The sequence below is a fragment of the Macrobrachium nipponense genome, chromosome 23 (assembly GCF_015104395.2).
Source record: "Macrobrachium nipponense isolate FS-2020 chromosome 23, ASM1510439v2, whole genome shotgun sequence".
Lineage (NCBI taxonomy): Eukaryota > Metazoa > Arthropoda > Malacostraca > Decapoda > Palaemonidae > Macrobrachium > Macrobrachium nipponense.
The window spans coordinates 82,463,705-82,489,060 of NC_061090.1; the positions used below are offsets into that span (position 1 = coordinate 82,463,705).

A 25,356-nucleotide genomic window follows, 5' to 3' on the forward strand; every position below is an offset into this window, starting at 1 on the left:
GTGTTATAACGATAATTAGCGTAACCACAAATCTACGCATCCTGGCAGTAACCGAAAAGTGAGTGGCATTGCTCCCGAAGGAGTGAGTAACGAAAGCAAAGGCGTCGGTTGAGACAGATTCTACGCGTTTTGTGAACCTGTTTCGACGTCCAAATCCCCGCGGTGGAGGAGATTTCTTCATTCCGTCGGAAATCGGTTTATTTCGCCATCGACCCCTCTTCGAAAATGCTGCTTGTCACCTACGCAATTCTAGTTACCACCAGCTTTGCGCGTCCGAGTTTATCTCAGTAGCAACTTGCAGCTTCCCCCCCCCCCCCCCCCCCCCCCCGTTTTATTTCTTGCCTACAGCATTAGCTCTGGTGAAAGTAAAAGGAAGTTGCCTTAGCAAATGTCAAGAAAACTGCTACTCATGCTCATGGGAGCGAATTTAATATCGCAATATCTATCGAACACCTCTTCCGGTCTCGCCCTTTCCTAAAGCTGCCTTGCAATTTATATGCATCACACACACACACACACACACACACACACACACACACACATATATATATATATATATATATATATATATATATATATATATATATATATATATATAAACTGTCCCCTTCCCGGCGACGTGTTACGACTCGCACGACCAAGTAGATAGAAAGCGGAGAGGGAGGGAGAGAAGCGAGAGCAGGTGGGAAAACGCGGAAGCGAAGCGTAGCTGCGTTTTTACGAGCGGGAGAGGTTGCGTAATATGAGGGGACAACGTGATGCTCAAGTCTGAATTGGTTGAATTCAAGGAATTCTTTGCGGCCATTGGATTGATTGAATTCATTGCGGAGAATGCTCATTGAAAATGTCTTTTGGATAATGAATAAACGCAACAATAGATATTGAATTATAAAAGGCTTATTCAACAGAAATCATTTATAGAATACACTTATAATAAAACAGTTAAAAAAAAAGACATGAATGATAACAGGTGGAAGATTTTGTCAATACGAAAACAAAGCTAACTTTTTAAATAAACGTATATATATATATATATATATATATATATATATATATATATATATATATATATATATATATATAACACAAACACACATACATATACGTATATGTTTGTGTGTATGTATGCATGTATTATGTATTTCAAAGATTCCCACTGAAAGGCCTGAACTAAAAAAGGGAAGGAAATGAAGAACTTCTTTCCAGTTGAGACCTAAAAGAGGTTGATGCCAGATACTTTCTTGTCTTGTATTTCCGATTTACGAAGGATTTACTTGGATGAGTTTCCCGTTTGCTATCTTTTCTCATATTCCTTGGCTCATGCGTTTATTGATGGCTCGCTTGTGTTTGGAATGAACTGAATGCAGTCAAAATTTTTAGATAAAAGAAATTTCGGAGATATGAAACTTGTCAGAAATTGAAATGACTCATCAGGTTGCCTGTATATCTATCTATCTATCTACCTATATTCCTTGTTTTGTAGTCATGGAAATCCCTGACTCTCTTGTTCCAGTTGAAACGACACCAAGAAACAAACAGACGCAAGTAAAAAGGGAAATACCCGTACTGATCAAATCCAAGATGTTTGTCTGACGCCCAACAACCACTCGTTAAAATGAAGAAAAAATTAGACCAGACCTGCAAAAACACACACATGCGTAGGGCTTGATAGTACTATAATCTGACTGGATGGAATTCGTCAGGTATGGTGGAACAAGGACGCTATATTCATATTTAGACAAAAAACATTCTTTGTTACGTTGCGTTCGGCCCAATGAGGAATCTTGAAGGCGGGCTGTTGCCCGGCCAAATAGCCCGCCAATTCTAAGGCGGGGGTTCATTCTGCGACGACGTCACATACATAGACATACACACACACACACACACACACACAGTGGGTTGGGGTGAGGGTTGTTTGGGGCCGGGTCTCATGCATTACCTAATTAGAGTGGTCACTCGAACTGTGGATCAGACCCACTTTTTTGAGGCTGTACCTACACGCAGCAAACTGATTTTCTTAAGATGCAATGGATCAGCTCTGCAGATGGATGACTCCGACACCGTTGGCGCGAAAAAAACTTGATTACTTTGTAAGGCATGTAAGGTATTATAGAGGACTAGGAGAGGCTGGAGACCCCCTTGGCGTCCTGCTTATCTACAGGAGCTCGTTATGAACTGACGATCCTTTGGAATTACTGGTTTTAGGTTCGACGCTCATGACGCAAGTGCTTCTTCTCTTGTTATCGCATTTCTTTTAAAAAGCCCCACGGTATAAAGGCGTATTCATACCTCACTGTGGATTCTCATGTCCCTAAGAAAGATTCGAGATCTAATTAATTTGACCCAAAAAACTGAGTGGTCATTATCAGCTCTCCAAACGCACTGGACGTATAATATATATTATATATATATATATTATATATATATATATATATATATATATAAATAATATATGTTCATGGACTTACGGAATCTCAAGAACACGCAAGCTTTTGCGTATCTTCAGCGTAAGAGTCATCTTGCGTTTGGACCCCGATGTCGTTCCCTTGAATAAAAAGTCCCGCCTCATTCTTGAAGAACTTGTTTTGTATTTATTCATCGCTTAACCTGACCTGACCAGTTCAGGCTGGTTCCACTTGGGTAATCCAGATTCGGAGTTCGTTTTCCATGACCTTGTTTTTTTCTTACCGAATGACCATAGGATGCCGTTGGTTTTGATATAGACTACACAAACAAACAAACAAGAATATTATAATTCTTATTTAACTCATTTCAATGCGGTCGATCTTTAGACAGAATGAACGCATCCCAGTTCAGGCTTTGATGCATTTAGATTACAGAGCACTAATAAGTGTAGAATAAGTATCAAACTGTCACTGTGCAATATTGTTTGGGCGTTTCAAAATTCGCCAAACCATGAAAAACATGAAAAGCATGGCAAAGAATCAAATTTGTAACGCACACCATAGTACTTGCAAACACAAACAGAGAGCGTGAAATTAACATAGACAAGCACTCACAGATGACTATAGTAACATAATCCGATTTATGAAGTTCTATCTCATCAGGATAATAGTAACACATGATAAGAAAGACAACAGTTATTTCCAGGTGGCAACTACACGGAACGAAATGACCAAAAATATTAGTCTCAGAGGGTAACAAGAACTTCACAGAGTGATGCAAGAAACCCCAAAGAAAGGCCCATGGGGCCACCAGCTTAAAACAAGGACTCACAAGTGTAAAATGAAATACGTCAGAAGCGTGAGATCATGAATAAAGCGTAAGGCACAAGAGGAATGAGGCCACTGGGGCAGATAAAATATACGAGATAGATAAACGTCAAATAAGGCCACAGGCGGAGCACCAAATGACCGTGAGAAAAACCCAGACCAGAAGAAGGAATAGTCGACAGTGCAAATTAGATATGGTCTGAGAAAAGCGGAAATACGATGAACTCTATCTATAAATCATGTGAACTTGAGTACGAATGAAGGTCGCATATCACTAGAGCATAATGCCAAATGCATTAGTGTGTCATGAATCACTCAGTGAAATTCCATGACAGAATAGGAATCGATTTACGGGAAAATGGGAAAAGAGGCAGTGAGAAGCAACTGAATGGAAAGATACAGATTAACAATAAAATAAAACAGAGAAAAGCGTCAGACCAGCGTGAAAACAATCTAAGACCAGGGGCAAAACACCGGGTTACAACATAAGGTCAAAATGAAAACAGTGAAACATAAGACCAGGAAGAAAACCCGGGAAGGAAACCAAGCATGACTAAAAGAAACAATGAAAAGCAACAAATGAACTTCGCCCCCAAACCCCTTCCACTCAAACGACTTGTGATTGAAAAAAGGCGCCAAGAAAAAGTGGTTAGACTCCAGTACCGCCAGTCGGGAATGTTGAGAACCGCGACACTAATCGAGTGACGGGATTATGATAAAGCTATGAGGCGAAAGGGCTCGTGGCGTTCATTAAAAATAGCCAGATGAGAACAGGGCAGAGATCGAGAGTTGGTCACAGGCAGTAGTATAGTTAGGAAAAGAAAGAAGGGAAGGATGTGGCGCCATCGCATCTCCCGAATCAGGCTGCAGCTTACGTGAACTTGTCACGTGAATAAGATGTAGGCTGACTCACCTGCTGCCCTTTTTGGCTTCCATGCAGAATTGGATGAAGTAAGAATGTGAAGAGGTTTCTCCACAAGTGCTCTCTCTCTTAATTTGTTGCCCTTGAAGGATGAATGAAACAATATCTTTTTTTATTTTTGCTATTTATTAATTTAGTTATTTATCACCCCGGTCTCAAGATGATTAAGGTCCGTGTTCTGAAAAAAAGAAAAAAAAATTTAAAACATAAATATATTAAGAATGAAATGAAATGAAACAACCGAAACGGCAACAGCTCTTACGTGTCTGACGATCTCCATCAAGCTAGTTATATTTATCAGTGAATAAAGAACGGAACTGAATTTCAGTTATATTCAGAGGACTTACGAAAATATTGCCTCTTGCTCAATCTATTCAATACACGAATTAAAAGAGACGTGAAACTGAAACTAACGAAGATTAACAGAAATTGGCTGAGGTCTTCATCAAGATCGCTTTCATTGTTGTGGAAGATGACGAGTCTTTCGATTCAACTGTTGAGTCATAAACACTCGACCAGCGGCTCCGATACCAATGATTTGCTCAGCTCTGGTCGGAATCTGGAATCGTGCAGAATGCTCTTGTCAACGGGAGCATTTGACGTTGTTTCTGAGTAGTCAAAAACGCTTCAGAACTACCCAGGTTTTGTAAGATATGTTTTGAATCTGTGAATTATTGCACCAGGAGCGAGTCATGAGGACAAATGACAAGGAATCGTGAACTTCACTCTGAATATAATATTTTTGCACGTATATTTGTGCATAGCAAACGAATTCCAACGGCTCACTTCTTGTTTTGTTAACTTGTTTCATCACAAGGTGATATTTCTCACCGTACGTACAATGGGTTACTGAAGTTAAAATGAAATTCTATATAGGGACAATAAGAAAGTCACAGGTCAGGGTACGATTAAAAGGGAAAGGGGCATAAGGCTACGAAATCTAATACAGTGATCAAGGGAAAACATTTCAGGTATGTAAAATTTCCATGGAAGCAATGAATCTAAATTCTAATTTTAGTATAAAGACCATAAATATATATATTTTATTAATATATATATATATATATATATATATATATTATATTATATATGATAATATAGATATATTTATATATATATTATATATTATATATTATTATATATTATATAATATATATAGATATATAATATATATATATATATATATATATATATATATATATATAAAGAGTAAAACCAGCACTTGTACATAAAACATCCTTTATTTTCTTATGACTACCGGTTTCGGAGTAACTGTCTCCATCATCAGGTCTATACAAAAACACAGAAAGAAAGAAAAAAATTAAAAATCACTAAATTACGATCGATCATTAGAATGAAGAAATGTTACACAAAGGTTACATTGTATATATAATAAAAAAAAGTAATGTATAAGCATAAAAAAGGAAAGGAAGCAATATTAAAAAAAATAAATAAATAAATACCTGCATTATGAAGGCATACAAACATGCACACTAAAAATTTTAAAAACACAGCATCTCCGTGGACCTCTCGTTGTTACTGAGGGAAGGTTTCAACTTTTAAAGTGTAGAGACTTTCTACTATTGCCAGCTCCATGGGGGCCACTCGACTAGAGATAATGGAAAATGAATCTAACCTTAGATGGTGATCACTATTTTCTGCGTGATCCCGTATGGCACTGAATGGTGGTTTTGCTAAAAGCCTGTTTGTCCTAACTGATCTTCCCAAGTGTTCAAACCATCTTACACGTGCTTGGCGCTTTGTTTTTCCCACGTAAATTGCATTACAGCAATTGCACTCGTATTTATATACAACATGAGACTGTAGTTCTGGGGGTACGATGTCTTTGTACTTGAACAAACCACCAATAGTATACTTAGGCTCTAACACTACCCTAACATTAACTTGAGGATAAAATTCTCTTAAAAGTTTTAGTAGTCTATTTTTAACAGAAAAACTCTTACTACCATAGAAAAACATGGTAAAATACAGTACTGCTTTATTGGCTTTTAAAATGGAAACTTTCGGGAACAATAACTTTTCTAGCTGTTTACCAACATATGTATCCATGAAAGCATTATTAAAACCGTTTTTTTGAAGCATTTCTTTTATAAACTGAAATTCTGAATGAAGACTAAAATAATTTGAACAAATGTTAAAGGCACGGGTCACAAGTGTACAGACTAAATTGCGTTTATAAACTATTGGGATGAATGAAGAGAATTGAGTTGTGAGTCCTGCAAATGTTGGTTTCCTGTAAACTGATGTTGAAAAAGTGTTATCGCTGTGTTTACTTACGAGCACGTCAAGGAAAGCTAAAGTATTATTGTTCTCTACTTCTGAAGTAAATTCAATATTTTGGTGTTTTGAGTTAAAATAATCAAGAAACAGGGGTACATGTTCTTCAGATCTAAAAATTAAAAATGTATCATCTACATAACGTCGGTAGAACAGTGGTTTAAAAGAACTGGGACAATTATCTAACCAAACTAACCAAACATCTTCGTGTGTTTGTGTGTGTGTGTGTGTGTGTGTGTGTGTGTGTATGGGCGTATGCGTCCATGTGTACGCTCGAGCAACTGTTGAAGCCAACATCATGAACTTTCAACTTTAAAGAAAAGTGATTGTTATGAGCTATTATTTACTCAAACTGAGCAAATAAGCCTACAGGGTCAGGCCACAGTTAGCTTGGGGCTCATTTGTAAGGTCCCGGGCTATGTGGGCTTTGTTGCTAACTATCTCAACCTTATCTCAACCTTTCGGGGTTACATCACACTCAGATGACGCAAGCTCTAGCCTTTGAAACTCAGATACTTTTGGCAAGGAACTGACCAAACTCAGTTGAGACACATGTCTTGACCTGTAGGATTTGAACTAGCGCAATTCACTTGATCAGTTTTTGTCAATGGGTTAAGGACTGGTTTATAGTTTAGTGACCAAATGCGATGGGTTCAGATCTGCTTTTTGGGCTCTGTGCTTCTTGCAGAGAGAGAGAGAGAGAGAGGAGAGAGAGAGAGAGAGACTAGCAAAAGTAGTGGGTAAGAAATTACATATATAATATATATATATATTTTTAAATCGTCACTTTTGTCAACCTCTCTCTCTTTCTCTCTCTCTCTCTCTCTTTATTTCTTGCGGTTATTATTAACTATGGATAACTTGTAACAAATAATACCACAAGAAATGAGGATGGAGAGAGAGAGAGAGAGAGAGGGAGAGAGAGAGACAGAGAGGGGAGGGGGGGAGATGACAAAAGTGATGATTTAGATATTATATATATATATATATATATATATATATATATATATATATATATATATATATATATATATATATATATATATATATATATATATATATATATATATATATATATATATATATATATATATCACAAAATGAAATTAGAGGCAACCATATAATTTGAAAGCAAACCCCAAAGTCCTAGCCGTATGGAAAAGGACCTCTCGGTATCCCCTCCGGAACCACCGAGCCCTGAGCGTAACCGTGGAGTCACTTACTTTTTCGTGTCTCTTTACCGAGTCTTAGGCCTGTTGGGTTTTAGGTCTGTAAGTCTTGACTCTGTCTTTAGTTGGAAACTAGTTTGTTCCAAACCAAACTGGAATCAAATTGGACTGGAATTTGATCACTTTTCGATCAAAAAGTAAACTTCTAAAACTCAAAAAGTAGGCTGATGGTTTCATTTACGAAGTAGATATGAATATGATCATGAATGTAGTGCGTCTTTGGTAAAAGACAGAAATGACCGATGCTAATTAGATTAAGGTCAGACAAAGGTCTCAATAACTGAGTTGGAAGATAACGAAGGTCAAAGAAAGGAGGTGGTCGAGAGAGGTCATATTCAGAAAGAAGTCGATATGACGTCAAAATAAAAGATGGACCAGTCGGACGACAAAACAGGCTAAGGTCATTACAGTTCGGACTGCGGTTACGACATGAGAGGAGACGAAACTGGAAAAATCCTGTTCATATTCGTAATGAATACAAATTCTTGAAAGGAAAATCCAACGAGACGAGCGGCCCAGCATTCTTTTCCTCCGCCCACCCAGGAAGGGGGGGGGGGGGGGGGGGGGGGGGGGGGGAGGGAACAAAGAGTATGAACGCATGCACTTAGTCTCAGAGGAACCAAAATGAGCCAAAACTGAATATATCATATAATTTTGGTTGTATGAGGCAGTACAATGACTCCATATGACGTGATTTTTCGGAGACCTTCTGACCAGTCACACTCTGGGCGTCCAGTGAGCGATGACTGGTGAGCAGAGCGACCTACTGACTTTTCCTATCAGGCTCACGTGAACTCATCAAACAACCGCAGGAAATTCTGGACTTTTTTGCATCTTGACGATTTGGTAATGGCATTCGCCCACAATTCCACCTGTTGTTAAGGTGACAAGGTGAAGGATCGCCTTGATACATCACCTTGTCAAAAGACAATTCATAATTTCACTTTGATTAAGAATAATCGAGAAATGTTAGTAAACACCTACTGATTTGAGCTGTAACAATAATAATAATAATAATAATAACTGTTCAAGCTGAAGAAAATATAGTGTAGCGATGTCAGTTAATCTCAAACTTTGCTTTTACTGTTTTTCCAAAATAGTACCACAAAGAGTGAGCGCCACACTCAAATGAATTATCTCATGACATGCACGTACTATGTCATTTCAAATATGCTTTTATTAAGATATCATAAGATGAAGAGCGCATCTCGCTCGCCTTCTTTTTGTTTCCTGAAAAATCAACGATAACGTATCATTCTTACAGATGCCAGACGCATATGCAATAATGTATATATATGTATATGTATATATATATATATATCTATATATATATATATATATATATATTACATATATATATATATATATATATATATATATATATATATATATGTAAGTGTGTGTGTATGTGTTTGCGTGTGTGTGTTTGTATATATATATATATATATATATATATATATATATATATATATATATATATATATATATATATATATATATATATATATATATATATATATATATATACATATATATATATATATATATATATATATATATATATATATATATATATATATGTGTGTGTGTGTGTATGTGTTTTTGTGTGTGTGTATATATATATATATAATATATATATATACTATACATATATGTATATATATGTATACATTCTTTATATATATAATATATATATATTTATATATAGCTATATGGTATATCAATTCGTATGAGCTAAACATCTACTAACACTTTTTTTTTTCTTTTTTTGCTTTCGCGTAAAAAGTCCAGTTCTGAAAACGACCGCTTGCCTCTTTTACCAGGGAATTTGGGCCCTCCCCAGTTAGCCTTGTCCGTCCCTCGACTGGGCTCCTATAAAGGGCGGGCAAATTGCTTCGGCAAACTACTCCATCTCACGACCACCTTTGGAAGACACACAACCCTTCTCAGTTACTAGTAGAAGGGTGCCTGGGTCCAATCGCCTCAGATATGGTAATGTTTGAGCACCTGAACCTTTTCTTATGCATCTACACAATTACTTTGAGAAGAAGCCGAGGATTCTGGGTTTAGGCTGTAGTGTATGCTTAGTGGATTTCCAGATTAGGTGAACAGAAGTCGACTTTCGAGTTATCATTTTTCCTCCTCGCTTCGATAACTGTTCAAATAGTGATGGAAGGAACTTGCCGTAACGCTTCGTATTTCAGTGCAAATTTTTTTTTTTTTTTTTTAAATAATCTGAGCGTTCTATGTCATTAGGAGTGCAAAAGAACTTGACCGGGTAACTCATATTTCAGAATACATTCAGAGGATTAATATTGGTTTTGTTTTTTGTTCCTTACCGTCACATGAATGGGGAAGTACCCAGTGGTTGCATCTTATTTCAGTGTGTCTTGTCTCAAGTTAGCGTGTCAGTAAGTCAACTGTGATATGGCTGAATTTCATTACTTCAAGGTTCTAATTTGTTATATATGTATGTATGTTTAAATATATATACATACATATATTGTGTATATATATATATATATATATAGATATATATATATATATATATATATATATATGTATATATATTTGCGTATGTTTATATACATGTGTATTATATACATATATAATATATGTATATATATATACATATATATATATATTTTATATATATATTATATATATTATATATATATTATATATAGCATATGTATATATGCTATTTTATATACATACATATCATATATTTACATATGTATATATACATATGTGTATATATTTATTTATATATATATATATAAATATATATATATATATATATATATATATATATATATATATAAATATATAATATATATAAAGAGAGAGAGAGAGAGAGAGAGAGAGAGAGAGAGAGAGAGAGAGAGAGAGAGAGAGAGATGTATGTATATATCTAATATAAAGAGCCCATACAAATGCCAAAATATAAAAAGTAAGTACTGTAATACAGACTGCTGCCTCTCTCTTCAGGTAGGTAATGAATGAGAAACGTTATAAGTTACAGAAAAGGTGGTATTGATACCAAGAGATCCATCCACAGGTAAGCGATTTGACTGGGTCACCCCTCCCGATAATCTCTCGTTAATCTTCTTAAACGTTGGTTGAAGGAAAATTTTGTCTATGGCATCTGAATCCCTTTGAGATGTTCATTGCCTGTCTTTGTTTAATCAAGGCCGACTCTATTATCTGGCTCTTGTACCGGCATTTGCTACTATGAGTTATACATGACAAATTCCAGTATATTCTGTAGTTATGGTTATTTATATGGTTAAAAATAGCTGAGCTGTGTTGACCCTATCTAACTGACCGTTTATGCAGTATTAATCTCTGGGGAAGTGATTTTTCTGTAAAACTGATGTAAGATTGGTCACAGTCCAGGCATGGGATTTCGTATACTCCTGTGTGAATGGGGATTGTAATCCCCAAAGACACAGGGGTATATGAAATCCCATGCCTGGACTTTGACCAGTCTTACATCAGTTTTACAGCAAAATCACTTCCCCAGAGATTAATACAGAATTAAGCGGTCAGTTAGGTATGGTCAACATAGCTCAGCTATTTCTAACCAATTAGATAACCATAACTACAGAATAAACTGGAATTTGTCACGTATAGTTATAGCAGCAAATGTCGGTACAAGAACCAGATGATAGAGTCGGCCTTGATTAAACAAAGACAGGCAATGAACATCTCAAAGTGTGCCTGGGATTCAGGTGTCATAGATAAAACCTTCCTTCTACCAATGTTTAAGAAGATTAAAAAGAAATTATCAGGGGGGTGACCTTGTCAAACGGCTTACCTGTGGATGGATCTCTTGGTATAAATACTGCCTTTTCTACAACTTTTCCTATTCATTACCTACCTGAAGAGAGAGAGAGCAGTCTGAAATATAGTACTTACTTTCTATAGTTTGGCGTTTTTATAGGATCCTTTTATTAGATGAAATTCTTTTGTAACAGAACATTTTTACCATTCATATGTATAAATATTGAGAATAACGTATCCCTAAGGGGAATTATACCTGATAACTGCTGACCAGGCACTTCCCAGCTACAATTCCCCTTGGGTGTAGGTTATTCGCTCGGTATAGTAAATTCGATATTAAAAGATATGTGTGGCTTAATATTTGTGATATATACGTATGTATAAATATGTGTGTGTGTCTGTGTATGTGTGTGTGTATTTCAATATTCCATTTCATTTTTCTAGTAATTATGTCTCACTTTATTAGCTTAATTTTTACAGTCAAAATGCTTTTGTTAGCACTGTAGCATGATGGCATAAACATCAGTCTACAAAGCTTCAACCGAAACTTTCCCTTTTGTTCAGTCTGATAACGAATTCAGTCTGCTAATCTTACTCGTATAATCTGGACTTCGAGTTGTTGAGATTTTCTTTTTATATATTTAATTTTTTTAATGGTCATTATGGTGACTATTGTCTGTTCAGAGCATCTCTGAGTAAATAAAGCCCTTCTCAAGTGTGTCTTGTTCACATTCTCGTTTTATCACTTAAACTTCAATTAAAGTGTCTTAATGCTGATTCAAATTCCATGCTTCTGATTTTAGCCTTTTTGTTTTGTTTACTTCATTGCTGACTTAACCGGTATTCCTTGATGGCAATCGTAAATAATCTCTAGTGTAATTGATGATATTATTCAGCTAGGATGAACCCTGTTCATACGGGGCTCGTCCTCTCTTAATACTATTATCAAGTAAATAAGATATCCGATGAATCCTGTAACTAATCCCAGTGTCCTTCGTTCGCTTGCAGAGGGTTCACTTCGTCTTGGCCGCTGCTCTGGTAGCAGTGTCCTTAGCCGAAAAGCCAAAAAAAGCCACGAAAAGAGCCGGGACACTTAGCCTCGGAGGAGGAAACAGCATCGATGGATTTGGAGGAGGAGGAGCAGGAGGAGGAGGAGGAGTTGCATTAAGTGAAGTAGCTGGGAGTGGAGGTGGATTTGGTGGAGCAGGAGATAGCTTCGGTAGTGCAGGTGGTCTTGGAGGTGGAGCAGGTGGTCTTGGAGGAAGTGGAAGTGGATTTGGAGGCGGAGGAAGTGGTCTTGGAGGAAGTGGAGGTGGATTTGGAGGAGCAGGAGATAGCTTTGGAGGGTCTGGTGGTCTAGGAGGTGGAGCAGGTGGTCTTGGAGGAAGTGGAGGGGGATTCGGAGGAGCTGGAGATAGCTTCGGTAGTGCAGGTGGTCTTGGAGGAAGTGGAAGTGGATTTGGAGGAGGAGGAAGTGGTCTTGGAGGAAGTGGAGGTGGATTTGGAGGACCTGGAGGTAGCTTTGGAGGTGCTGGTGGTCTAGGAAGTGGAGCCGGTGGTCTTGGAGGAAGTGGAGGGGGATTCGGAGGACCTGGAGATAGCTTTGGAAGTTCTGGCAGTCTAGGAGGTGGAGCCGGTGGTCTTGGAGGAAGTGGAGGGGGATTTGGAGGAGCAGGAGATAGCTTTGGAGGGTCTGGTGGTCTAGGAGGTGGAGCAGGTGGTCTTGGAGGAAGTGGAGGTGGATTTGGAGGAGCAGGAGATAGCTTTGGAGGGTCTGGTGGTCTAGGAGGTGGAGCCGGTGGTCTTGGAGGCAGTGGAGGGGGATTCGGAGGACCTGGAGGTAGCTTTGGAGGGTCTGGTGGTCTAGGAGGTGGAGCAGGTGGTCTTGGAGGAAGTGGAGGGGGATTTGGAGGAGCTGGAGATAGCTTTGGAGGGTCTGGTGGTCTAGGAGGTGGAGCCGGTGGTCTTGGAGGAAGTGGAGGGGGATTCGGAGGACCTGGAGATAGCTTTGGAAGTTCTGGCAGTCTAGGAGGTGGAGCAGGTGGTCTTGGAGGAAGTGGAGGGGGATTTGGAGGACCTGGAGATAGCTTTGGAAGTTCTGGCAGTCTAGGAAGTGGAGCAGGTGGTCTTGGAGGAAGTGGAGGGGGATTTGGAGGACCTGGAGATAGCTTTGGAAGTTCTGGCAGTCTAGGAAGTGGAGCAGGTGGTCTTGGAGGAAGTGGAGGGGATTTGGAGGACCTGGAGATAGCTTTGGAAGTTCTGGCAGTCTAGGAAGTGGAGCAGGTGGTCTTGGAGGAAGTGGAGGGGGATTTGGAGGACCTGGAGATAGCTTTGGAAGTTCTGGCAGTCTAGGAGGTGGAGCAGGTGGTCTTGGAGGAAGTGGAGGGGGATTTGGAGGACCTGGAGATAGCTTTGGAAGTTCTGGCAGTCTAGGAAGTGGAGCAGGTGGTCTTGGAGGAAGTGGAGGGGGATTTGGAGGACCTGGAGATAGCTTTGGAAGTTCTGGCAGTCTAGGAAGTGGAGCAGGTGGTCTTGGAGGAAGTGGAGGGGGATTTGGAGGACCTGAAGATAGCTTTGGAAGTTCTGGCAGTCTAGGAGGTGGAGCAGGTGGTCTTGGAGGAAGTGGAGGGGGATTTGGAGGACCTGGAGATAGCTTTGGAAGTTCTGGCAGTCTAGGAGGTGGAGCCGGTGGTCTTGGAGGAAGTGGAGGGGGATTTGGAGGAGCAGGAGATAGCTTTGGAGGGTCTGGTGGTCTAGGAGGTGGAGGAGGTGGTCTTGGAGGAAGTGGAGGGGGATTCGGAGGACCTGGAGGTAGCTTTGGAGGGTCTGGTGGTCTAGGAGGTGGAGCAGGTGGTCTTGGAGGAAGTGGAGGGGGATTTGGAGGAGCTGGAGATAGCTTTGGAGGTGCTGGTGGTCTAGGAAGTGGAGCCAGTGGTCTTGGAGGAAGTGGAGGGGGATTCGGAGGAGCTGGAGATAGCTTTGGAGGTGCTGGTGGTCTAGGAGGTGGAGCAGGTGGTCTTGGAGGAAGTGGAGGGGGATTTGGAGGAGCTGGAGATAGTTTTGGAAGTTCTAGCAGTCTAGGAGGTGGAGCAGGTGGTCTTGGAGGAAGTGGAGGGGGATTTGGAGGACCTGGAGATAGCTTTGGAAGTTCTGGCAGTCTAGGAAGTGGAGCAGGCGGTCTTGGAGGAAGTGGAGGTGGATTTGGAGGAGCTGGAGATGGCTTTGGAGGAAGTGCTGGCAGTCTAGGAGGTGGAACAGTTGGTTTTGGTGGAGCTGGTTTGGGAAGCAGTGGCCCTGTTGGAGGAGGTGCTGGAAGCCTAGGCAGTGGAGCTGGTCTTGGAGGTGGAGCAGGATTTGGAGGAGGAGCTGGAGGACTGGGAGGTGGAGCTGGAGGCTTTGATGGTGGAGCTGGTCTTGGTGGTGGAGCAGGTGGTTTTGGTGGGTCTGGTAGTCTAGGAGGCGGAGCAGGTGGTTTTGATGGAGCAGGTCTTGGAGGTGGAGCAGGATTTGGAGGAGGAGCTGGAGGACTGGGGAGTGGAGCTGGTGGTTTTGGCAGTGCTGGAGGACTAGGAGATGGGGCTGGAGATTTTAGTGGTGAAGTAGGTGGATTTGGTGGGACTGGAGGCCTTAGTGGTGAAGTGGGTGGTTTTAGTGGAGCTGGAGGTGTAGGTGGAGTGGGTGGAAGTGGATTTGGAGGACCAGCTGTTGGCGGAGGAGCAGTAGGTGGGTCTGGCTTTGGAGGACCAGGAGTTGGATTTGGAGGTGGACTATCTGGGCCTGCAACTGGTGGAGCAGTGGTGAGCGTTGGAGGAGGACCTGGACCCATCATTACCGCTGGTGATAGGTCAGAATTCATCACTGCTGGGCCTGCTGTGACTACCACAGTTGTTCATGGTAAGTTCAACTGTTATGAATCTTGAGCCAGTTGCCTATAACTATCACTCAGCTTTCTGGTTAACTAAGCTCCTACTTTGTTAGTAGCCATTCTCTCTTTTCTCTTTTGCGAGCTTTGACGCATAATCTGTTATTACTGCTGTACATGCCTGAACTTATAGTGAGCTGAAATGATCTCATAAACTTAACCTAAATAGATAGACAGACCGATAGATATTGTTGCTATATGAGCAATTGCTGAATTTGCTGTAGCACTGGATTCATTTCGCCAAGTTTATACACAGACAGACAGAGAAGAAACAAAGGAGAAGCCGTCAGTGCTTATACCTAATGTTTCATTATTCCTGCAGTACATCTGTGTGTATATATATGTGTGTGTATATATGTATGTATGTATGTATGTATGTATGTATGTATTTGTGAGTGTGTGTGTGTGTGTGTATAAGACATATCGGCAAATAGAGAGATAGATAGATAAATGGCTGGGTGAATGTACAGTTAGGGGAAAATTTGCAAATCAAATTGGCTCTCGGCCATATGCCAATACACTCACCGAAAGCAGAGGCTTGTTTGCACTCATTCCCTAGCTAGCGATTGTGGAGACGATGCTAAATTAAGAAAAAGAGAGGGAAAAAGTCCACCTTCACCTCTGAAGCATGTGAAAGTCGAAGGCTGAAAAGATGCCTACTCATGGTGTGAGTTAGTTCATCTAGTTTTTTGTCATCTAGATGACAAGGATCCGGTAATTCCTCTCTGCTAGATGTTGTTCTTCCACTCGCACTTTCATGCCGCTTCTATCACTCGTGCGTGAGTGAGTGTGCTCGCGACTGCTTCGGCGCACTTATTATTATTTGTATTTATTAGAGTGCCTAGGCTTACTGGAACGATGCATTTTGACCTTATAAAGATCAAGCACCTCGGTCGCGTTTAGTAAGTCACGTGTGGCAGAATGGGAGGTCATTGGCTGGGTCAGCTGCTTTGGTCAGGAACGGGTCCACGATTTCAAAGGGCAAAGATGCGATTCTTGCTCGTGGACCAACTGGAACTATTCGGTTTTCTGCTCTCTCTCTCTCTCTCTCTCTCTCTCTCTCTCTCTCTCTCTCTCGTCTTCTTTTTGTCGCTGATTTACAAGTGCCTCCAGTTTTTCATCTCAGACTAAAGAACCGGATATCTTTTTTTTTTTTTTTTTTTAAATTACAAGTCGATTTGATTTAATTCGAGTGAATTCCATTCCTATACAGGGTACTGAAGTAATTCGTAAACAAATAAACACTGTTTACTTTCATATATAGATTGTATACATATACATGCATATTATACATGCATTATATATATGTGTGTGCGTGTATGTATGTATATAGACATACATACACATATGCGTATGTGTGTGCTGGGTGTGCGCGTACATAACGCCAATCGTCGACTTCAACTAAAACGACCACTGGAAATTAGGACAAACTGAACAAAATGCGTCGACAACACTGAAGGTTTAAATCTGTTCTCAACAGATCTGAACCTTAAGAACGAGACCATAATTATATCCATGCTTCATTTCCTTCGCTCTCTCTCTCTCTCTCTCTCTCTCTCTCTCTCTCTCTCACACACACACACACACACACACACAATCCTGTCTAAGCGCTTTACTATACATAACCTGATGCAGACTCGGAGAGTCCAGCAACTTTCTTGACTGACGAGAGACATGTTCTACTTTGCACTAATAACTATAGGGTCATAATGATGTTTATATAAATTTCTTTTTTCCTTTTCTTCGAAGGTGGCGGTGCAGTAGTGGGGCCCAGACCTTACGGCTACGCCCGTCCTGGCGGCGTCCAGATCAGAAAGGCCATCTTGACATACCATGGCAAATTTATCACTCCCGGGTCCAGACGGAAGGCTTATGCCCGTTAGTCAAACCTTTTTTTTTTTTTTTTGCTCCTACGGTTTTCTGTTTATATCATTAGTATTACTATTATTATTCATTATTACTTTGAGCGACAATTTTCCTAGAAAATACCAAGGAAAACAGGAACATATATATATATATATATATATATATATATATATATAAATAACTTGATCGCGAAGTATATAAAACGTGATGCTATGTATAAATAAAGGTTTTTGCCACGAAGGAATAAATGAAAAGCGAGATAGCCAAGCACTTTCGGTCTAGTGCGACCTTTAACTCAGGGTCGCACTAGACCGAAAGTGCTTGGCTGGCTATCTTGTTTTTCATTTTTTCCTTCTTGGCAAAAACCTTTTTATATATATATATATATATATATATATATATATATATATATATATATATATATATATATATATGTGGGTATACATGTGTGTATTCTATAATGAAATAATGGCTTGCCGTCAAATACTAATCTTCTTTCCTTTTCAGCATATGGCTAAAATACAAGTCTGCTAAAATACAAGTCTGTCGCGAATTCTGTTGGCCAAAACTTCAAGATGACGTATATATAGCTATCAAGTCCTTTGAAGTGGTTTTGGCGGAAGCTCGGCGTCGCCGAAGGTTCCTTCTCCTTCCTTCCTTCTATCGCGTCGAAAAAGCTAGAAGACAGAATCAGAGCTATGACAGAATCCACTTCAGCTTCTCTGTCTTTCTGCTGAAGATTGTAATTCAGTTTCGTCTTTGACTCCTTCTTTGTATTACAGTCTTTCAATGAAAGACTTTCCTGTATAGAGAGTATTGATTGTTCGTTGTGGTCTCTGTGCGGAGACATCTGTAAATATTATGAAACGATGTACCCACGTTCTTGTCATATTTCTGTACGTGTTGTAAAAATGACATATATGAAAGATCTTTCCTACCCAAAAGTGTTTTACGGTGTGTCACCTGGAAATTAATGTGCGTTATTTACTTAGTCACAATAAGTAGAAAAATATTTTATTGCTCATGGTAACAGTCCTACGTGCCCTAAGCAACAATGCTCGGGAGATTATATAAACCGCGACATTGGGCTGATGTCCATGTTTTTGAACCTATCATAGAGGCAATGGCTAAGACCCGGGCAAGATAGGCTTCTCTGATGTGCAATCGCCATCTCTGGCTTCGCTGACATTAAAATTTAATACGAATGCAGAGGTCAGTTTTGAAGAAACTCAAATGGCATTTACGATGGTATCATCAACTATTTTGGTCGGATTATGCCAAATGACATTAGTCCTTCTGCTTCTTTTCCCACACAATCAAAACAATTTCGATGAACCTTGAACATACTGAAATTGATAACCCGTAGGTATTCCAGACACTAAATATAGGAAGAAGACCAACATCCCCTGAGTAGATTATTCTCATACAAGACTGAAAGGAATCGGAGACGTGAAAGTCGTCTGAGGCTCTGGCTTCGTCTTACTATGTGCTCCACCGCTATGGAGTAGGTAACAATAGGGTTACTTACTATAGATCCAGTCTCCTATAGCACTTCTTCGATCTGACTTTACGTCTAATGAAGATCATAAAAAACCTACAAATGGTCGTGGAACATACGGAAAGGACGAGGTCATCATATTGTATGAAAGTATATTGAGAACCTTTGTCTCAGCTGACCTTTTAGGCTGTCTACAGCAGATAGCAGGCGTGTGAACTTTAAATGTCTTACGAACGAAGGAATTCAATGTGTCTGAAAAAAAAACTTTATCGCATAAATATCTTGTGGTATTCAATCATTCGTTCTCACATCGACTTTATTTGAGTAATTACTTATTACACTTTCAAAACTGAATCTGAAAAGTAGTCAACTAGAAAAAAGAAAAGAAAACGTATTTTACCTAACTCATTCTTTTCATAATTATCTCAACTCTGTCAAGGAAGTTTAAAACTACAACCGTACAAGCTTTTGAAATTCCATTGACAAAACCCATCATTAGCACCTCTCCTTCTTCTTCTCCTTTTTCCATAAAGAATATTTGTATAGATAGAGCACCACACAAATTGAACCCAAGGCTATATGAGGGTATGGTCGAAAGAACTATATATATATATATATAAATATATATATATATATATATATATAGATGATATATATATATACACATATGTGTGTGTATGTGTATGTATGTATCCTCTACATACTTGAGCGAGACATCACCGATGTCTTATACACTGTATATATATATATATATATATATATATATATATATATATATATATATATATATATATATATATATATATATATATATATATTCTCATAAAGTGTTCTACGCTGCGGTTACCCAAGCCCTGACCTCGCTCGCGTCCTACCCTTCTTTCGACGTCGTTAGAATTAAGAGATTGCCTGAAGGGAACTATTAACCATTCGCTTCCTTGGGCGCTTCGGAAACCGTGGGCGGGCGAGACACAACCTCAAAGGCGCGTGAAAAAGATCTCGATTTCAGTCTTGGCTGAACCCAAGTCTTTATGTGTTAGCTGTGGAGACCACGCACCAGTTTTTGAAACTGAAAGATCGGAATCTGACCCTGCACGGGAAATTGAATGGACAATATTGACGAATCTAATCAATCATGTTGGGGTTTTTATCTTTAATATCTCAATAGCTAAAGTGAGATCCCAGGTACGTGTAGCCGGGGGTAAGAATGTCACAACATGGAAATAAAGTCTTTTCATAAAAGTTTCGTTATGCAATATTTAGAGAGAGAGAGAGAAAAAAAGAAGAAAAAAAAAGAGGGCGGCCAGAATCTTATTCTCTTGAATCAATATATAAACACTGCATATATAATATCCATGTCAGGAAGAGCTATTTTCCTCACATTCGATCAAACCAGTGGTTCCCAAAGTGGGCGGTACCGGGCTCCCTCTGGCGGTGGATTGATATCGGGGTGCGGTCTGGTAAAAGGGGGTGGTTGGGGGTACCACATGGTGGCATTAAGAGCAACTAAATTTAAGTAATGAATAACTTTCGTTTTTTGAATGTTAAAATGTCTTAAACACTAGTCCTAAGGTAAAGGAACACGGATGCAGTTTATAGATAGTAAAGGTGGCGTTAGAATTATATAAACGAATGCTTAGCCTAAACCTGTCACGTAGTCTAAAGAAACTGATATCCTGCACCACTGAGAGTAATTGGGAAGACCAAACAAAATGGTTTACTAAATCAAGTATTATTTGTGAAATACATCTTTGTGTTTGATGTTGTATTCAATTTGAAGCCCCCCCCCCAAAAAAAAAAAAGAAATAAAAGTGCGCATATCTGTATCGGAGGGAGGGGCCCGTTAGGAATCCATCTGGAAGCCAAGAGGGCGCCAGCCTGAAAAAGCTTGGGAAACTGGATTAAACGATATTAGGAACTGGGAGTGAGACTGTTATATAATAAAATTTTACCGTAGGCTAAAAAAAAAAATGGATGTGTTGCAAAGACCTGACTTCAGTCATTTTCTATAGGCGTTATTTACCACAGTCCCATCTTTGAGGAAATCATGAATCATTACACAGAAGACTACACAAATCTGCACAATATAGTGAATAACGTAAATTACTTTCATTCCGTCATCCCTTACACGGAAGAATATTTACGCATAAATTTCATTCAACTTACATGTACGGAAATAGAAATGTCAAGATGTGAAGAATCACATTTTCCATAACTTAACTGATTCCGTTTCTACCTCCGAGCGAACAACGAATTCGGAAACATCCGAGAATCTGAGAATTGCCTTCCAGTCACAGAAACTGGGAACGAAATAAAGGAAAATGAACGATACACTTGCATTTCTGGTTCCATTTAAGGACAGCACGTCATATACGAGTAGTAGTACTACAGGAAGGTTTTCTCTCGCAGAGAATTTCGCTTCCTAGGTTTAACTGGAGTAATCGAGATGTGATGATCGTCCGTTAAATTTACTCGTCAACGTGCAAAAACCACGAACTGAAAAGCACACACAATATATATATACGTGTATATATATATATATATATATATATATATATATATATATATATATATATATATATATATATCTAGCACGCTACTCACCCTTCCTTCCTTCAACGGTCTAAAATGCGGAGTACGAGAACTGTTGGTGAATGGCCTGCGCTGTCCTTTTCCTCTACCGGCGCAACCGGCAAAAGACAGACATTATTTTTCTACATGAAAGGTGAAAAGTCAATGTGAAAGTTCCGCTGCGATTATATGTAACAGAAGAAGCAGGTTTACATTTCTCGTTATGGTCAGCTGTGACTTGCAAAACTATAATTAGGCGAAATTTGAGGAAGGGTTGCCATGACTCAAAAGAGAGTAATTTCATACTGCCTCTGATATACATGTGTATACATACATACACACACGCGCACACACACATACATATAAATGAAATATATATATATAGATATATATATATATATATATAATATATATATAGAGAGAGAGAGAGAGAGAGAGAGAGAGAGAGAGAGACGAGAGAGAGAGAGAGAGAGAATTTAGGCCAAAGGCCAAGTGCTGGGACTTGTGAGGTCATTCAGCGATGAGAGGGGAATTGACAGTAAGAAGTTTTGAAATGTATAACAGGAAGAGAACCTCAAGCAGTTTCATTGTGAAGCCATTGTTAGGGACGGAGGAAAGTCAGATGGGAGAAAGAATATGAATGGAGGTACGGTAAAAGGAATGAAAGGGGTTGCAACTAGGGGGCCGAAGGGACGCTGCAAAGACCCTTATGTAATGCCTACAGTGCACCACGTGAGATGCGCTGACGACACCACACCCCTTCGGGGTACACACACACACACACACACACACACACACATATATATATTATATATATATATATATATATATATATATATATATATATATATATATATACACCGCCAGAAGGATCACGTGACTACATGTAGTGCATGAGCCAGAAGAAAATGATAAGAGGTATAATAGTACAATACAATTAGGGTTTAACCTCAAAATTTAGAATGACACACTGAAACTTTGGGAATATGTAGAGGTGAATTGTGTTATCTTCATCCAAAAAATCCCAAAAAATCCAGAGACGGGTTTTTGAGTTAAGGCCACAAAATGGCGGCCATTTTGGAATTTTCAATTTTTCTCATTTATTGCTCCTAAAGGGTAAAATGTTGAATTTGTAAAGGAAATACACATCAGATATTATTATATGATACTTGTAGAAGCTATTTACATAAATGTCTCGAGTACTAACAGCAATTATGTGAAATTATGTGACTTTATTTTTAAAAATTTCCGTTACTAGCAGTTGACAGGAATATTCCCGTTCCTACTATTGGAAAAATAATTGGTATATCAAAATTATTATTTAAATAAATCATCTGCAGAATTTTCTTGTCTTTTAAATGACACCAAAAGGACATAATTTTCTATGACATGCCACTGCCATAGTATCTTTGTTTGAATATAAATATATTATATAATCTGCAGGCGTACTTTTTTCCGCGTATGTGACAAATCAGTATAATATATAATACATACATACTATAAAATGTTTAGTACTGAATGATCATTAATGTTTCTATATTTTTCAGTTAGAGTGAAACACAGCGAATTGAGCTATTGAAATGGCACAGAAATGGAAGACAAATCGAAATTTTGCATATTGTGCGAGCCCACTGGCAATAACTGTTTTGGTGAAACTGTGCGCGTCAATAGAGGTTTGGGTAAAATAATTGAGAGTAGTACTTCAAAAGAGGACAATGTAAAAGAATTACTGAAAAACAAGAGGTCCCTTGTTGTCCATGTGAAATGTAGAAAAGACTACACACGTCGCTTGGAGTCCGCACTTAGAAAAGTTCACACGACCCATGAAGTCAGGCAAAAGTTCGATTTTAAATCCCAGTATATATTTTGCGAGAAGAAAATTGCTGTGGATGTGAGAAAATCTAGGAAGACAACTTCTTATGAGATTAGTGTCGTGGAAACGCAAGAATTTGTTAACAACATTCGCACAAGTGCTGAAAAACGAAATGATAACTGGGGGAGAGAGGTCCTTCTCCGAGTGTCCAATGTCATTGACTTTGTCGCAGCTGAGGGACAGTACCATCGTACCTGCTACAAATACTTCTTGAGGCCAGGCAGTGCAAAGCCAGGAACAACTACACTACAGGGACGAAAAATGGATAAGGAAAAGTCAATAGCATTTACCAAACTGTACGAGTTTTTGGAAGAAAATTATGAATGCCAGTATTCTATTGATGAATTAACGTCAATTATGAGTACCTATGAAAACGCTGGTATTAATTACGGTAATCAATACTTGAAGAAGAAACTCAAGAACCATTATGGAAATCAAATAAAAATAGTTGATAAGATAGTAAGAGTGGAGTGGTGTGTTTCACTGAATGTATGAAAGATATTTTAACGGATGAATGGTATGATGCACGAAAAAGTGATCCTGCTGAAGATGCTAGAAGACTGATAGAAACTGCCGCTCTGATAATTCGAAATGACATTCGTTCAAAAGCTTACAATTGTGAGGTATTCCCTTCAGCAGAGCAAGTCATTTCTGGAAATTGTGAGCTTGTTCCAGGTTATCTTCGTATGCTAATTGATGGAATCTTGAAACCGAAAAAAATGATAATCAAATACAAAGAAAGTCAATCAGTATACAGCATGCTATCTTTGCTGCTGTTAGTCCTCGATCATTTGTCTCGCCCATACAAACTGGTCTGGGTGTTCATCTACACAGAAAGTATGGATCAAGAGTACTGATTGACATCGTTTCTAACCTAGGATTCTGTGCCCCATATAGAGAAGTATTGCTGTATGAAGCATCAGCTACAATAAACCCATCAACTGCAGTAGATCCACGGTCATAATGTTGCAACTTTAGGTGGTCATAATACATTCCACTCAATGGGAGGAATCAAGTGTGTGACACCGGCAGATCAAGTTCACGAAAACAAGCCCAATCCCAGGGCTGAGAGAATTGACAGTGAGGCATTAGCAACTCAGGGACTTAGCAAATTAATTGTGTACCATATGCCTATGGCAAAGGGCTATTCACTTTTGACTGCTGAGGACATAGAAACACTTGTACAAGAACCTGCAAGTGTCAAACTAGCCCAACAACTTGACACATTGTGGATATGTAGCACATGGCTTCAAGGTCTCCCATGCCTGAATTGGAGTGGATTTATGAGCAAGATATAGAGTAAAAGCTCATCTTACAAGACATCAGCTATACTACCTGCGCCATTTGTTAATCTTGATCCTACCAACCCCTCTACGATTTACACTTGCCTCCTGAATGCTGCAGAAGAAGGTCTAAAGAGTGGACAGTCTACAGTCATAGTAACATTTGACCAACAACTTTACTCTAAGGCTTGTGATATGGTTCTTGCTGCTGGTCGCAGTAGCCCTCTTTCCCGTGTCACTGTACGCCTTAGAGGGTTTCATCTTCTTATGTCATTTTTAGGAGCTATAGGGACCATAATGGCTGGAAGTGGCCTTGAAGAACTGTGGGAGACAGTGTATGCAAAGAACAGTGTTGTTCATATGATGACTGGACGTACTTATGCCAGGAGTCTTCGAGCTCATTTCCTTACTCAACTTGCATTAGCAGTACTATTGTTGGAGTCATCTTCGGTTAATGAGACCCTTAGGAAAGACTTACAAACCTGCTGCATGTCTTTGTTTGACAACACTGAAACACTGGAGGTAACAGCAAATTCAAGTGCTGTAGAGTCCATCATGAATCAACTTGAAATGAAGCTTACACATGTTGAATCATGTGGAAGAACCGAAAAGCTATGGGTACAGTATTTGAGGTGTATTACAATTGTGAAACTCTTTATAAGGGCAGAGCGTTGTGGTGATTGGAATCTTCACCTCTACAGTGTAAAACTCATGCTACCTTACTTGCATGCAGCAGGACACCTGAATTATGCAAAGTCTGCTCAAGTCTATCTACAGCAGATGCATAAACTGGAAAAAAGTCATGAAACCAGAGGAGTTTGAAAAGTTTGCAACAGAGGGATATTTCACAATTAGAAGATATGACAAGTTCTGGT

The 25,356-nt window shown here is 39.1% G+C and overlaps 1 protein-coding gene across 1 annotated transcript; it reads left to right on the top strand.

Annotated features, from left to right (window-relative positions):
- Positions 1-3,782: 3,782 nt before the first annotated feature.
- LOC135198370 (uncharacterized PE-PGRS family protein PE_PGRS54-like) lies at positions 3,783-18,200 on the top strand. Its single transcript, XM_064225925.1, has 5 exons — positions 3,783-3,881; positions 12,477-13,586; positions 13,637-15,362; positions 17,140-17,268; positions 17,764-18,200. The coding sequence occupies exons 1-5, from the start codon at positions 3,783-3,785 to the stop codon at positions 17,772-17,774; spliced, it is 3,075 nt and encodes a 1,024-aa protein (XP_064081995.1). The 3' UTR covers positions 17,775-18,200.
- The last annotated feature ends 7,156 nt before the right edge of the window (positions 18,201-25,356 follow it).